General features: G+C 56.8%; 5 protein-coding genes across 5 annotated transcripts; 2 read left to right on the top strand and 3 right to left on the bottom strand.

Moving 5' to 3' along the window:
- Positions 1-400: 400 nt before the first annotated feature.
- Positions 401-1,497, top strand: VDAG_00619 (uncharacterized protein; the record flags this gene model as incomplete). Its single annotated transcript, XM_009651996.1, has 3 exons — positions 401-751; positions 832-840; positions 1,195-1,497. The coding sequence occupies 3 exons, from the start codon at positions 401-403 to the stop codon at positions 1,495-1,497; spliced, it is 663 nt and encodes a 220-aa protein (XP_009650291.1).
- A 732-nt stretch (positions 1,498-2,229) lies between these two features.
- VDAG_00618 (alcohol dehydrogenase) lies at positions 2,230-4,265 on the bottom strand (the record flags this gene model as incomplete). The annotated part of the gene is made up of 2 exons (XM_009651995.1): positions 2,230-4,129; positions 4,213-4,265. 2 exons carry the CDS (start codon positions 4,263-4,265, stop codon positions 2,230-2,232), a joined length of 1,953 nt encoding a protein of 650 aa, XP_009650290.1.
- Positions 4,266-5,920: 1,655 nt separating this feature from the next.
- VDAG_00617 (uncharacterized protein) lies at positions 5,921-7,857 on the top strand (the record flags this gene model as incomplete). The annotated part of the gene is made up of 8 exons (XM_009651994.1): positions 5,921-6,031; positions 6,192-6,312; positions 6,404-6,588; positions 6,643-6,679; positions 6,748-6,815; positions 6,872-7,245; positions 7,330-7,397; positions 7,475-7,857. 8 exons carry the CDS (start codon positions 5,921-5,923, stop codon positions 7,855-7,857), a joined length of 1,347 nt encoding a protein of 448 aa, XP_009650289.1.
- A 1,288-nt stretch (positions 7,858-9,145) lies between these two features.
- VDAG_00616 (uncharacterized protein) lies at positions 9,146-11,215 on the bottom strand (the record flags this gene model as incomplete). Its single annotated transcript, XM_009651993.1, has 3 exons — positions 9,146-10,363; positions 10,720-11,006; positions 11,059-11,215. 3 exons carry the CDS (start codon positions 11,213-11,215, stop codon positions 9,776-9,778), a joined length of 1,032 nt encoding a protein of 343 aa, XP_009650288.1. The 3' UTR covers positions 9,146-9,775.
- Positions 11,216-13,628: 2,413 nt separating this feature from the next.
- Positions 13,629-14,596, bottom strand: VDAG_00615 (uncharacterized protein; the record flags this gene model as incomplete). Its single annotated transcript, XM_009651992.1, has 1 exon — positions 13,629-14,596. One exon carries the CDS (start codon positions 14,594-14,596, stop codon positions 14,216-14,218), a length of 381 nt encoding a protein of 126 aa, XP_009650287.1. The 3' UTR covers positions 13,629-14,215.
- Between the last annotated feature and the right edge of the window lie 894 nt (positions 14,597-15,490).

Raw genomic sequence — 15,490 nt, 5'->3', positions numbered from 1 at the left:
GGAGAGACGATGCCTTGACTGGGTAGATGCCGGCCTTGCAAGAAAAGGCTGTGAAGGGTGACGACGGCAAGGAGTGCCGTGCCAGGACCGGCGACATGCTACTGGAAACGGCCCCGCAGATTCGGAGGATAAGCGGCGCGCCACGGAGCCGACCCGCCGTGGTGGAGCCGACCCACCGTGGTTTGGGGCCGGGCCCTCGGGTCAACAGCCCCCACCGAGCGTCTACCGAGCGTCTGCCGAGCGTTTACTGAGCGTCGAATGCCGAGGCTATGCGCGCTAGATTGACGTAATCAGCTACCGACCGACTGATACCTGACTTGGCCTTCAATCCCCGGTTGCACTGCCGCCATCGGCCTCCGACTCTCTCACACTCATCGCTATGGATCAATTTGCTTCCAGAATGCGGTCCTCGACGCTCATTTCTCATCAGATTCGCTCCAGGTGCACCACAAGCGCCTCACCGCGTCTGCCCTCTCGCGCCCTCCTGCATACGCCGGGCAGGCTCGTCTCAGAAACCCCCACGTCCGCCGCCGCCGCCGCCCCGTTGAACTCGAGATGGCTGTCGGATCTGCAGGCACGGATTCGACGGATTGCCTCGGTTGAGTCTCGCTCAGGGAAGCACGAGGAGGCGAGACAGCTGCTGCGGCTCACGGAGACGCAGTGGCTCGGTTTTCTCGCGGGGCGCGATGGCTTCCTGACGGGTGAGGGGTGGAGGGGTCTTGACCGGCATCAGGTGAATTGGGGTGATATGGTGAGTTAAAGCACGACGGACGGCATAGGTTTGGGTGGTTTCTGGCGACTGACTAGGTGGTCTTGCTTCGTGTTGTGTAGGATTCAATGGTCAGTGGCTCTCCCTGATGAGAATGACAGCCGCTGACGTTCACAGGGTAAGGCTGCATTCCCCCCTAGCGGCAGGCCTCCCATCAATCATCGCTGACATCGCCGCCTAGGCCACGTCAATAATGTCATGTACAACAAGTTTGCCGAATCGGCACGCGTCAACTGGATCCTGTCCCACGGCAAGAGAGACGGCCCCGAAGCGGCCAAGGAATGGGCCGAGATCATGTCGCCGCGCGGCGTGGGACTCATTCTCAAGAGCATCAAGACGGACTTCAAATTCGTATGCCCGAAACCCCACCTCCCCATGCGCCCTGACTGAATGCTGCATGGCGCCGTGCTGACCCGGCCGTACAGCCCATGGCGTACCCCGACCAAGTCACCGCGGTCTACAAGCTCGCCGAGAAGCCGACCTATGCGTCCGACCACCTCAAACTCGACGGCCTGCTCCTTTCCGAGCAGCACCGCCGGGTCGCGGCGCGGTGCATCGAAGAGGTCACCATCTACGACTACAGGGCTGCCAAGAAGGCCGTGCTGCCGCCGCACATGGTGGACCGCCTTGCTGAGACGTTTGAGCTGCAGGAGGAGGCGAGGAGAGAGTTTGACGAGAGGGCGAACGGCGTGATCAAGGCCATAGAGGAGATTGAGGCGAAAGAATAGATTGTGGACGCTTGCTCTGGTTCGGCAAGTGGTCGGGGGGAGATCGTTAGACTGCATGTGCTTGGAAAATGCAAGCCCAAGTTGACGTGATGCTTTTCAGGCGCCGATAGTCGAGAACAATCACCTATCGTGTCGAGAGGCGCTTGGGGTATCGAGATGACAGTGAAAGGGCAAATGCAGATTGAAGGCATCATGTACCTTGAGTAATACAAGCCATATGACATGCACCTCGGACTAGGTAATCAATCAGATGATGTGCTGCGGACAATCCATGCAAGTGCTTCAAGGACTTGAGAGAAGCTCGCCTGTTGGTCGAAAAATTATTCCAGGAGTTAATGGCTGCATATGAGCGGGTGACAGTTGTCTCAAGGGTGGTTTGCTTGCATGAAGCATCACCTTACTTTTGCACTTTGATTCGGTCCCGATGAGTTGGTTCCCATGAGGCCGAATGCCCATACATGACCACCAGGATGTTGCGGTAAGAATGGGCGGATTCTTCACCACTTCTCTGACTCCTCACCGATCAGAAGGTATGTATGGCCTTCAAGGACTTGACCTGAGGTTGCCTGATGAGATACCTGATGGTCTTCGCAGTAACATGTGCTGGTGTCGCCCAATGCAATCATGGGCAGGCATCTCAACCCCCCTTTATTCAGGATACGATGGTGAAAGCGGGAATTCATTATTCGATTTTCTTCAGCACTTCATTACTCCGAGACCCCCACATCATGTTCAGACACCCAGAATGACGTCTGCCGCCTTCTCACTGATCATGTACACCGGCACTGCGATGTAGAAACCCGGAATTTCAGGAAACACCGAAGCATCGACGACCCTCAACCCATCGACACCTCGGACCCGGAACTTGGAATCCAGCACAGCATTGGGATCGCTGTCCTTGCCAATGGGACACGTGCAGCTGGCATGGTGACCCCAGGCCTCGTTCGTCACCCAGTCCTCCAGATCGTCATCCGACACTCCAGGGCCAGGCCACACCTCGGTAAAGCCGCCGGCGAGGGGGATGACGTCCCTGAACATCCTCCTCGACAGCTTCATGCCCTCGACGACGGCCTTCCTGTCCTCCGCGCCGCCCTGGGCAAAGTAGTTGAAGTCGATGAGCGGCATGTCGCGGGGGTCCGAGGACCGGAGACGGACGGTGCCGGCGCGGTTCCTCGAGTGAGCCTTGAGCGTGATCCAGCTCCAGTGCTTGCGGTCCGCCGTTCCATCAGCCGAGTAGCCCGGGTAGTAGCCCGGGAAGGCAACGGGCGCGCCGGCAATGAAGAGATCAGGATCGCCTGTTGCGACGGAGGACTTCTTGACGACGCCGAGGGAGATGCCGTTGGAGCCGTAGATGCCGCGGTCGCCTCCGGCCTGCCACTTTTTCAGGCACGGATCGCCGGAGCGGCCGAAAGTGCAGCCCTCGATGATCTGAAAGTCAGTCTCAGTCTCGCCGATAACGGTCGTCTCGTATCGATCCTGGAGGTTGGTGCCGACGCCGGGAAGGTCAGCGACGACGTTGATACCGAAGGATTCGAGCTCCTTCTTCGGGCCGACGCCGCTGAGCTTCAGCAGTTGCGGCGTGTTGAAGGCGCCCGCCGACAGGATGACCTCGGCCGTGGCGTTGACAGAGCCAGCGGTCGAGGCGGCAGCCTGCTGCGCTCGGGGGTCGGCCTTGTAAAGGCTCTTGCCGGAGAGGAAGTCGACGCCGACGGCGCGAGGCTTGGCGCCCGTCCTGTCGAAGCGGACTTTGGTGACGAGCGTGTTCATCTTGATGTCCAGATGGTACTTGCGGGAACCGTCCGCGTTCTTTGCGTTGGCCGTGTCGAGAACAAATTCCCGAGGCCCGACGCGAACGCCGTCCTTGACGGTAATGGGCACCTGGTACAGGCCCTCGGCGGCATCTCGCGACGGCGTGTCAACATTGATGTCGCGTAGCAGCACCTGACCCAAGCCGGCTACGGTCGACAGAATCAGACCCAGGAAGCTCTGGCCCATGGACGAAGCGGCAGAGACAATGACGGTGAGGAGCTTGAGGTCCTTGACGACAAGGCCGAGATCAGTGACGCTTGTTGTCAGCCAGCCGCTGAACCCGTGACCGGCGACACCATTGGGGAGGTACCGAGCGCTCTCAAGACGCTTGAAATAGTTGCGCATGGCCGACGCGCGCCAGGAGGTATCGCCCGTCAGCGTGGCTATCCGGTCCCAATCGCTCGCATGAGGATACACTGTGATCAGGGCATTGTGCGCGGCGCAGCCACCCAGAGTGCCGGCTCGAGGATACAAGACGCCGAGAGGCGTGGCACCAGAAGGTGGGCTCAGTCCAGAGTACAGCTCTCCCGACGCTGTCCGATATGTCATTTTCGAGTCCTTCTTCTGGGCATCGAGGCTGCTGTAGTGGTTGACGAAATAATCCCACTGCATGGGCGTATACTCTGTCGACTGTAGGTTCAGGGCGGGGACCTGGTACGGGATCGACGCTCCCTGGTCGTCGCCGGCTTCGATGAGGAGGACTTTCTTGCCGGCAATGGCGAGCCGAGCAGCCAGCGGGCCTCCGCCGGGACCAGAACCCACAATGACATAGTCGTAGGAAGCGAGGATGGTCCCGGTCTGTCGTGTGTCGAGTTGGCTTGGTCTGCGAGAATCGACGAGTTAGACTCTGCACTCCGTGACGTTGAAGACAGCATCTGCCGTTCAGAGACAGTTGCCAGCACTTACACTGCCGAGACGGAAGCCGCCAGCAAGGACAACAGCAGAGTTGACACCTTCATCTTGTCGCGCTGTCAGATGCGTGTTTCGACCGGTTTGAGCTGGCGCGAGACGGATCGAGCTGGGAGCAACCGGCCGAGCGAGAAGGTGGCCAACGGCAACCTCGTTGAAAGATATACATATTGTTGCCGGGGTCGCCAGCACTCTGCAAAGGCGCTCTGCGTGTCATTGTCCGCCGTACAGTCACTCCCAAACAAGATGCTATTTCCGCGCAGCAGTCCACTGGGCTTCTGCAACTGATCACGATCGAAGGCTGAGACGGGAAGGAGGGCTAGAACTCGAAGCATCTTTGCTGAAGGGCCCCACAAGCATTGAACACGCGGTCCGGGGATACGGGGATAGGTTACTTAAACGGTTCGTCCTGTGATAATAGATGCGTGTCAACTGAGTTCTGCAGTCCGCTTGTACAGCATACCCCTGTCTCTGATCAGGTCCTTGCAGGGGGTGGGGATTCGATCAAGACGACACAGATCATGCCAGGCCGAAGACTTGACTCGATCGAACCAGTGAGGAGAAACCGGCAAGGCGGCATTGCCGCTGCCTGACCTGGAAGGTTTCGCCGAACGGCAGCTCTGATGCATCTTGGCGATGACTTTGGGACCCAGAACATCTTCATTCGCGAATCTGGTTCAGGGAGGACACGGCATGCTGGAACTTGATGAGCCATTCGATCCAATTGTGTGATGCCTTTATTTTGCGAAGTTAGCCAGGGTCAATGCAACCACAACGGCGAGCATGCCCTCCCTCATCAGATCAAGAATGACGCTATTCGGGTCAAGTCCAGGGAACGAACGTACGGGCGAGTCAGAATAATGGCTGCGCCGAGGTGGCAATGTAACTGGATATTCAGTTCCTGACTTGCAGCCGATGGAGACAACCAAATAAGGAGAGGTGGAAGGCGTCCCATGTGGCGTTGAGGATACGAGATTCATATATCGAAAGTCACAGTTCGACCGGCATTACTTAGCTGCAGGCCCTGGACTGGACTCAGGCTCGGCCCAGACCCCTGGTGGCAGCCCCTGAACAGAGCATCGCGCCCTTGAGCGGCCTGGTAATGCCCAGGCTTTTAGGCTTATTGCTGGTAAGCATACTGACTCGCGTGACCACATCGTGCAGCCTCCCATGTGGCCCTCCGCAACAAGCGGGCCAGATAGCCCACTCGCACGAAACCAAGCTGCACCGGGGATAGTCAGGAACAGGTGTGGCTTGGGCGCCATCGCCGTTGGAACATGCTATGTGCTGGATAGGACCACACATTCTCTCGGCCGGCATGCCTTACTCTGGTATGGTCTTCTGAAGAAACGACATGTTACCATGTGTCTCAAGGCGACCTCGGGTTCCGCCCCCTTCCCTTGCAGGTCCCACATGTAAGGCGCAGGCCAGAGCTCGGGTGAGGTTTTTGATCGCAGTAACCCCCCAGAGACCCGGAGAATAATAAAGATTGCAGTGATTCTGCATGGACCCGGACCCTTGGGAAATGGGAATCTCCCCCCTCTAAACTCCCATGCTTCTTTGATGTTGCGTGGCATCCTCGTATCCTCATTTCGCATCTTCCTGCTTCTTTGTTTGCCAGGCGGACTGAGGCATTGCAAGGGACTCGTGGCTTCGTCTGAGCGGCCTGGTACTCGAGTCATCGTATGCATATGGTATTTCATTCATGAAAGGTCTTCGCTGTACTTTGGCTGTGCTGCTCTGGGCCGTCGTCTTCGCGGTGCCCGGGGCCACGCAGAGCTTGACGGACGTATTATCGTCAACACCGCCGTGCGCCGTGAGTTATCTCCTCTCCTCCCTTGCCCAGACCGCATCCCCAGACACATGATTATAACGTTATGTGAGCTCTGCAGGGCTGAGCAAGCTGGGTGTACTTTTCCTTACTGATGTCTTTGCTGGGTGTCGCGTAGTTATCGTGTCTTCTCGACGGACTGCAGTCTGGAAACTGCGACATCACGGACGTACCGAGCCTGCCAAGCTGCGCGTGCACGAACACGACTCTCCAGGCGGCAATCTCGGCCTGTGTGCAGAAGTCATGCGCCCTGCTCGAACAAGCGCGTATGGCATCCTCCCCCCCAGTGTGACCCCGGCTCGATGATATACAGTCTCAAGAACAACATCGACTGACCGGTTCCTTTGCGCGATACAGAGGCCGCGACTGTGACCAGCGCTTTCTGCGCTGATTTCCCTAAAGAGTCGAGGAGGGGCGAGGTCAGAGCCACGGCTATTGCCTGTCTGGCACTGACTCTGGTTATCGTGCTTCTGCGATGTGTTTCGAGGTTCACCGTCTCGAGTCGACTCTGGTGGGATGACTGGACGACTCTGGCCGCTACTGTTGGTCTTCCATCTCGACAACGGACCCGGGGGACACGTAGCTGACTGCAATAGGTCTTCCTAGGCGGCACAACAGGCATAAATATAGCAGGTAATGGCCCATCGTCTTCTTCTTTCCCTGATGGTATTCTGGGATAACGGTGGGCTGACTCTCACCAGTGGCCGACTTTGGCTTCGGTCTTCATTATTGGGACGTCGACCCGACGAAAGGCGCAACAATTCTACAGGTACGAGCACATGGATGACCTTGAACCACGCCAAGTTGCTGATACACCACGGAAAGATGTTCTGGACGGCGCAAATGTTCTACATCCTCGTCCAGGTTACAGCCAAAGCCTCGATCCTCATCCTCTTCTGGCGCATCTTCACGGCACGCTGGTTCCGCATCACCGTCTGGGGCGGTGGCATCTTCCTCGTCACACACGGTCTGCTGTTCCTGCTCCTCATCGTGTTCCAGTGTCTTCCCGTGCGAGCCATCTGGGATAAGTCCCTGGATGCCAAATGTCTCAACATCACGGCCGTCGGGTTGGCCGGCGCCGCTTTCAGCATCTTTGAGGACATTGCCATCCTGCTCATGCCCATACCAGAGGTGCGTAAGCTGCAGCTCACGTTGAAGAAGAGGGTTGCCGTCTGCCTCATGTTTGGCATCGGTTCCTTGTAAGTGATCACCCGAGGATTTTGCCATGTCGACGTCCTCCATAGAAGAGCCATGATGCTGATATATGAACCCCGAATACACAGTGCCTGTGTTACGAGTATGGTCCGCCTCAAGTACATGGTCTCCTTCGCCAACTCATCGGATCCCACATGTAAGTTGCCCTCAACCGTTGCGAAAGCGTAACCCGACAGAATATGGACACTGACGCCGGCCCCCTCCTTCCGCCAGGGGAGAACGTGGACATTGTCATATGGTCCATAATCGAGGTAACGTGCGCCATCATATGCGGCAGCCTGCCGACTCTGCGACCCCTGCTGCAGAAGGTGCCCGGCCTGCTCAGCTCGGGCCGCACATCGAGTTCCCTTTACGGCGGTGGTGCCTTCAGCAACACCGCGGCCACAAACGAAAGGGGCTCCCAGCGCCGCTCCGCCCACCCCGTGCCCGGGGACTTCAACAAGCTGCCGGATGACCACTGGGGTCCGCCGGGCCGTTCTACGGCAGCGGCGGACTACGCGCCCAAAAGGGCGGCGCATGTTGGAGTATCACGGGACTCGGTAAGCTTGGATGAGTTTGAGATGGCAGTCATAGCCAGAGAAAAGTCTGGTGTTTAGGAGACCAAGTAGCAATAATTTGATTTGTCTTTTCTTCAACTTCTTCAGTGCTGTAATGATATTTCAGACGACTACGAATTTCTGAGTCCTGGCGAAAGGTCATGTGATGACGATCTTGACGTATGGCCTGTCAATAATTTAAGGTAGTGCGATATCGCATGTTTCCCTCACCTTCCTACGAACGGAAATTGACTTCCACGTGGGCAGCCGTGCGTCAGGACAGTCAAGCCGGACCCATATTCGCCTTCTCGTCTGCCGCGACTCTAAGGCTTGATAGATGTCTGCATCCGAACAGGGGCTACTCCACGATGCTCTCCTGTCTCGTCAACCGTACCTCCGCCCCCGACTCTCGCCACAGACAAGGGAACTGGCGATAGCATCCAAAACCACGAACGACCCAGGATCCAGGACACAGGCTCGATGCTCACGGTTGGGAATTCAATCTTCAAGCCACAAGCGAGCTGTCAGTCTGAGAAACCGATTGTCGACCAAACACGCCAAGCCCTCACTGCCAACACTTAAACACAAGACACTGCCCCGAAACCTCCTTGTCTCATCCCTCTCATCCCGCTGATCACCATGGGGGATCATCAAGACTCACACACACGCATATACTTTGCTACAAGTGCATACAGCTACTACCACAGGCACGACACGCCACGCTCCCCCAGAAACTTCTGCCCAACGCCAGCACGCCCTCATCGCTCGTGCGTCCTCATCCGCCCACCACAAGCCATGTGTACCATCGATATTCCCCCACCGCCCTTTCTCTCGTGTACCTCGCACAAAGAAAAAGCAGAAGACAGTCGGTCAGTCCCATCCTACCCACACTCGCTCTCTCCTCGGCCCGGCTCGTGAAACGTGCATCGCCAGCTCAGCCACAAGGAAAAGGGTCTCACTTCCTGTCTTGCCTCTCTTGCCCCTTCCCCGCCTCCACATCCCGGCTTCTCTACAGTAGAACAGTCCCAGCTCCCGTGCAGGCGGTGACCATCGGTGGAAGAACGCGAGGCCCAAAGAGGGAAGACCCTCGTGGCATGACGGCGCTGCCATGTCCAGAATAGGCAACTGACTGCTCCTTGTGTTCTGAACTGCGCAAGCGAAGATGATGTGTGAGGCGGTACGTCAGGTCGCGAAGTAAGCGTACCACCGAAAAGACGGTGTGAAGCTGAAGTGTCTTGCCTTGTAAGCTACAGCACGACGTGCTGTGCAGGTCGCCGGCTTACAGCTCGCGGCTGAAGGAGTATCATCAAGACAACTGTACGTGGACATGTGCATCTTCGCCTGACCTGGATATGCAAACGCTGTATTGTGTCTTGCTACCCAACCTCGCCCATGTTTGATCGAGCTGATTCAAGCACCATCGTCGCGATCGTCTCGACTGCGCCCTGTCGTGTATGTACGCCTTTAGCCTGCTTACAGGCACCCTCTAAATCCCGCCTGGCATCGCATCTACGACGCCACGCCCTTAGCGACTCGGAGCTGACAACTCCCGATGTCCAAGAATCAATGATGTTCCCCCTATATCCGCTGCGGTGGCGTTTTCTTCAGCCAGCTATAGGCTGCGCCGAGGGCAAGAGAAATACATGAAGAAGAAATATTACGACAGTGGCCGGCGCAGGTCCTCATGTTGGGTATGAGGGAAGCGGACGACCGAGCTGCATGCTGGATTGCCATGGGTCATTTCCACAACTCGCGGCGTTCGAATTCCACCACTTGCCTTTTGGCGTGTTGCTTACACCCTGCATGGCTAATGTTGATGCGATTCTGCTGCTGGCGTTTCTTGTCTTCTCCTCACAAGGAAAAGTGAACGCCGTCCTGGTATCTCGAAATGTAATGCAAAGACCGAACCTTTGTACCGGGACCATATTCGTGTACGTCATTAGCGATGACCTCGTCATCTCATCCTGTTGATTTTCGCTCAATCATCTGGATCCGGATTCGTCGCACGGAGCACCGGCTTGGCTACTCTGCGCGAGTAATCCTGGTCATCATGGATCGTGTTGACGCTCTCATGACTCTTGTTACGTGCGTAAATGGGTCGTTGAAGCGGGTTCATACGCGGATCCATCGCCATGAGCCTGCTGCGGCGCTGCTCGCTGGTTGTTTCGGGTTCCCATGCTCGGCCGTCCATGGTCACAGTCATTTCGGGATTCCGAGGAGTGCCCATCATGCCCGCGGAGCTGCCACGCTGGCTTGGCTCGTCGTCTTCTGCCTGAGCACGCTGCTTGCGTCGGCGAAAGAAGAGCCACAGAACGAGGGCGGCGATGGCGACAACGCCGGCAATAACGCCGACAACAATACCGACCACGGTACCTGTGCTGGGGCCAGACGATCCCGATGATGATCCCATTTCGGCAGAGTTGTGCGTAGTTTCCGTATTCGACCCGGAAGTGTCAGGAGATGTACTCGGAGTGACAAAGACGGTCCGAACAGTACCGTCTGCGGTCACTGTTTGGGCGGCGGAGGGCGTAGGGGTCCGCGTCTGTGTACGGTTAGCGACTAGGTTCTTGTCCTCAAGGTTCCGGTTTCATGTCTGATATCCGAGGATGGAGCGGGCGTGCTGGGGGCAACATGGTCATACAGAAAATGAAGGCTCGTCAGATAATGTTGTCGATGAAGAAGAAGAGGATGTTGTCGATGTCGATGTCTGGGCGGTCTCAGTCTTTGGCTCTGTTGATGTTGATGGAGGAGGCGGGGCCTGGGATTCCTCCGTTTTAATCATCTTGCACTTCGGAAGGGCAGAAAAGGGGGGACGAGAGCGGTGGGCAGAAACACACTTAGGGCCAATGGGATGTGATCCGGAGCGGGTTTACATGATGCAAAGCAATGTCACGCAAATGCAGGCGGCAATAATTGACTTACAGCTGTGGTCGGAGTCGCATCCCGGGTCGAGGTTTCGGAGTTGGAACCCTGAGTTGACGTGGGAGGCTTCAGGAGGGAGAAGTAGCCGTAGTTGCTCGGCTGCCTTCCGCAGCTCTCTTCGTCATAGCCTGGGCAATCTTGACTGCAATTGTCGAGACTCTCGACACTGGCCGCAGCCGGCTGGACATCGGAGCACCAGCATAACTGGTACTGCACTATGGCAAAGGCCGTGTCTTTCTGAATGCAGTAGTCCGAGCAGAGGCCGAGGCTCTGCCATTGACTGTAGTCTGGAGAGACTGGTTAGCATCGTATGAGGTTGGTCGGGACATCTGGACATACTGGAAGCCATCGTTGCTGTGTTGACAGTCGAACACAGGCTCTGCCTCAACGTGTCGCGCCGCACAACGCCATTGGGGGTTTGTCCGGAGTGTGTCCACAATGGCATGAACAGGGCGGCGAGGCCCATGATTTGAAGGGTGCGCAGCAAGGAGTCCATGATTTCTGGTGTGTCGATGCTAATTCTGGAAGTATTACTTGGTCAGTGTCGCTCTCGTCTTTGTGGCGGTACCAGTTGTGAGTAGTTTAGGGATGGAGCAGAGACCAACGTACGTGGGCCGCAACAATCAACACTTCGTCACTGGCATCGAAGAAATTGATGACAGCGGAGGCTCGAATCGGGGCGTAGGGCTCGGAGGTCTAATAGCGAGACGCAGTGCAGCCAGCAGCTCCCATGACACCAGGCAAGTGAATGCTTTGGTGATGCCGATTCTTTCACCGTTGCAGCGTGAAAGATAAACCAAGTCCTCCCAGCAGAATAGCCAGGTCGATGGCCAGCAGATGGGTGACTAGAATCAGGAGTCCAGGCCGGATTGCCAAGCGTTTGGTTGCCAGGGTCGTTCGGAACACGGGTCTCAGGCGGCAGGCGGCAGATCGGGTGGCCGTGGAGAAGCAGGCGTGCTTGCGTATCCCTTGGGCGTGTGGTCGTCGTCGTTGTCGTCTTCGCCGTGATAATGCTTTACGCCGAGGGAGGGCAAGGGCGAGGGCGAGGGCAAGGGAGAGAGAGAGTCGGGCGTGTCTGGAGACGTAGTTGGAGAGACGGGCACAGCACACTGGCAGGCAAGCCGAGTCGGGATTGTTGGTGGTGGAGGAGGAGAGGGTGGCAGGGAGGGCGAGGCGCGGAGGTTGGCGGCAGGGGGGGCGGCCAGGCAAGCAATTGGATGAAAAAGAAAGTCGAAGCAACGTCGCAAGCAAAGCAAGGCAGCGGGCAAGAGAAAGTTAAAGCGAGTGGCAGAATAGTGAACAAAGGCGAGGTGAGGAAAGCGAATGGGACCTCACACGCACATGGATGAGTGAAAGATGGGAAGTGGAGGTGGGCCTAAAACGACAGTTGGGAGGCCGATAACCTGTTCGTCGTGCTTGTGTCTGTTGCCCAGAGGCACCGGGAGCGACCTAGCACAGAAGAAGCGGAGACCAGACGCGGCGCTAGGCAGGGAGCATGGGGCGTGGGCTGCGAGCGTTGTGCGACAGTGATGGTCAAGCTCCGTCCAGCTGTCCAGGGCTCAAAGGTGGGCTTCGACGTCGTGGGTTGTACTGGTAGACGGGGGACGGGCCTAATCCTGTCGTTGCATGATAAGGAGGACGCAGGTCTCGGTCGTTTCTCCAGAGTCGGTCTGTTGTGCCCAAGGTAGGCGGAGGGCGATGGTGCAGGTTGGCGAAGGGGAAGAGAACGAGAGGAAAACAAGATGGAGACGGCATACACAGAGAGCAGAGGAGGAGGAGGAGAGGAGCAGGAGGAGGAGGGAGCAAAAGTAGGAGGCAGGCGGTTCATCCACAATCAGAGATCCACAATCAAAGATCCACAACCAAAGATCCACAATCCACAGTCCACTGTTGTCGGTCCACAATTTCCAGCGGAAGGTAGAACGCACCGAGGGGGCAGGAGCTGGCTCTGGTAGTGAGTACCTTCCAATAGAGCGAACTCACAGGGCAAAAACGCTCCAGGTTTGCACCTGAACCGCCCTGGGCACCTGCATGTAGGTACCTGCTGTGGCAAAAGTCAGAGAGATACTGACTTGGCAGCCGACCAGCCAGCAGCGAAGGGGTGAGTCTACAGCGAGCTACATATACCCTTCTTGCCTTCCTACCTCCATGGTACCTCGCCTACCCACCACGATGTACGATGCACGATGCGCATCTCCTTTTCGCAAGTGCATCCGTCTGATAACGTGCTTTGGCCTGCCTTCTCCTCCGCCATGGCATTACAAGTACCTTACGGGTCTGGGACCTGTCAGCCATTGTCTATACTTTGCAACAGCTCGGCCGCAAAGCGTCACGCACACCATTGAGCACTGCAAAATCGAGGCACCTGTGAGGAATGTAGTCACTAAGAAACGCCATGCGGAACTCAACTTTTTTTTTTCTCCTTGTTCCCCATCCACACAGAGAGGCCCATCCATCCTCTTGCTCGCAGGCTTGCCCCTGAACACCGGACTACCCGCCAAGCGGAAATTAGCGCGGGTGAGCAAGGCCCCCTCCACCCCCCCTAGATCATGTCGTCACCCCGTAAACAACACCAAAAAGCACTGCCGCACAGGGCATTTCGTGCCTCTTGTTGCAGCACTTGCCGTTCGGGATGCTCTACTGCCGTGTCATCCGGAGGGGCTACTGTGTCCTCCTCCCTCGCCCAACTCTCTCAGCCTCTTGCGAATCCCCTCGACCTCACCCCCCACCTCGCTAAATCGCCGCCAAGCACCACCGGCGCCTGGCGACGGATGATCATCGTCGACGGTACGAGCTGACCTTGCTGACCGAGTGACAGACGTCCTGGTTATGGGTATCAATCTGGCTGAACGCACCCACCCAATTTGCCTCCTTCATTAATAATCTCGATCATCGCTCCTAACCACCTCAGTACCATGTACACTATTGCTGGCCGGAATCGTTAGCCATGTCGGTAGGCCAAGTCTGGGAAATCACCTCTCCGGGCCCTGTGGTCCACCGTCTGATGTTCTACAATCGGAGACCATCAGCCCTCAGCTGTCGACTCTGTTTGCCCTGTCAATCAGATCGTGCTGGTCTTCGTCTCATCTCCAGCCTCATCACTAGCTCCTGGGCGACTGCACTCGGATGACATGGACCGACGACAATCCGAGCCCTTGGTCGAACAAAAAAAAAACACAAATACGGGAAACCCTCAAACTCAATCCCTCTGACCACCACCAAACCCACAATGCTTCCCCATCTTCGTCCGAAAACTTGTGAGACTGCCTACTGAGCAGTCGCCATACCCCCACCTGACGCACCCATCGCGGGCGAACTCCAGCTGGTTATTACGATGGCTGGAATGGGTCTTGATTACACTCCATGCCCAGCTCATTGCCGCCCGCCGCTTGATTGCATTCATCGCATCCCTGAAATCTTGCTTTCTTCCGTCTGCGCCCACGTTCTTGTAGACAATACTTGCCGACCCCCAGATCTTCCCCAGGGATCACGTACCTCAGCTCGCCTCAGCTTTCATCCCCGCGATAACAATGGCATGGGCATGGGTGCCATCCTCAAGGGAATAGGGTTCATGCGTCTTTTCCCCGACCGCACGGCGCTGGTGCCAATTCCGGTCGTCTTTTTGGAGATATTGGCCCGGCCTGCAGACCACAACGGACAAGCCGTAGAAACTGATCAGTGAATATTGGGAATAGCGCATACAAGCCTCATTGCGCGTCCAGCTAATTGCAGGGGTGCCAGCGTTAACAACCCGCCCGATTGCCTCGTTTTTCTGAACCACTAGCCCAGAAACGCCTCCCACCCCTGGCAACAGTCCTTTAACAGGACCGAGAAAAACGACCTTGGCAATCTCACTGGCCACGCAGATGTTGGACATGATCTGATGAACCAGTCTACCACGCCGCTGTAGCGCGTTGTGGTAACATCGTACCTGTTCTTTTTTTCTCTCACCTCCATTCGCCGTTGACCCGGCCACACACAGACTCTGAGATCCAAACCTGTCTCATCACGGAAGCGACGTTTCGCACGATCGCCTGGATACCTTACCTTACGTGAAAGTGGTCAAGCGTTGTTGATGGCGAAGAGCCAGCCACACATCATGACGACGACAACCAGGCCCTGCAGTCCGAATACCCTTAACTTTTCTGCTCATGCAGTCGATGCTGCAGTCACTGCATGACTGCTAGAGAGCATCACACCCATGTGATTGATGGATCGAGGGTTTGAGGGGTCCTCGTATCAGTGAGCCATCTCTGCATGCTTACCACCACACCCTCTTTCTTCCTGTCTTGAATTCAAGCCAATCAATCCGCGGTGCCATCTTGTTCTGCCATTCGTCAATGGCTTCCCAGAATCTGTTGACAACACCCTCCCTTCAGCCCGAGAGGCGTCCATGGCGCCTCGCGTCTGGCAACCCGGGGCATGCACCCACCCACAAAAGAGCCTCCCTCCCTCCACTGGCGCGGCTCTGGTTAGTGGCCATCACGGTGGCCCAGCATGCACGGTGAGAGCCTGCACGTTGAGTCAATGACGGTGCCACGACATATCGGGGCCACGACATGTTGACAGCGTCACCTTGCAACGGCTGGTGCAGCATGTATTCTGAGCTTCCTGAGCCAAAGGCCAGAAAGGAGAAGAAGTAGACAAAATGGAGGAAATTTAGATCTGGAATGCAGCTTGGTAGTGGGCTGGCGCGCCCATATCAACTGGCAACACATCATTAAGCTCTCCCTATCGGCCCTTCGCCAAGTGGCATGCGCTTTTGCCATCG

The sequence above is a fragment of the Verticillium dahliae genome, genomic scaffold, assembly GCF_000150675.1.
Source record: "Verticillium dahliae VdLs.17 supercont1.1 genomic scaffold, whole genome shotgun sequence".
Lineage (NCBI taxonomy): Eukaryota > Fungi > Ascomycota > Sordariomycetes > Glomerellales > Plectosphaerellaceae > Verticillium > Verticillium dahliae.
The sequence above is the reverse complement of the archived record's forward strand: the minus strand, read 5'-3'. Positions and strand labels throughout refer to the sequence as shown.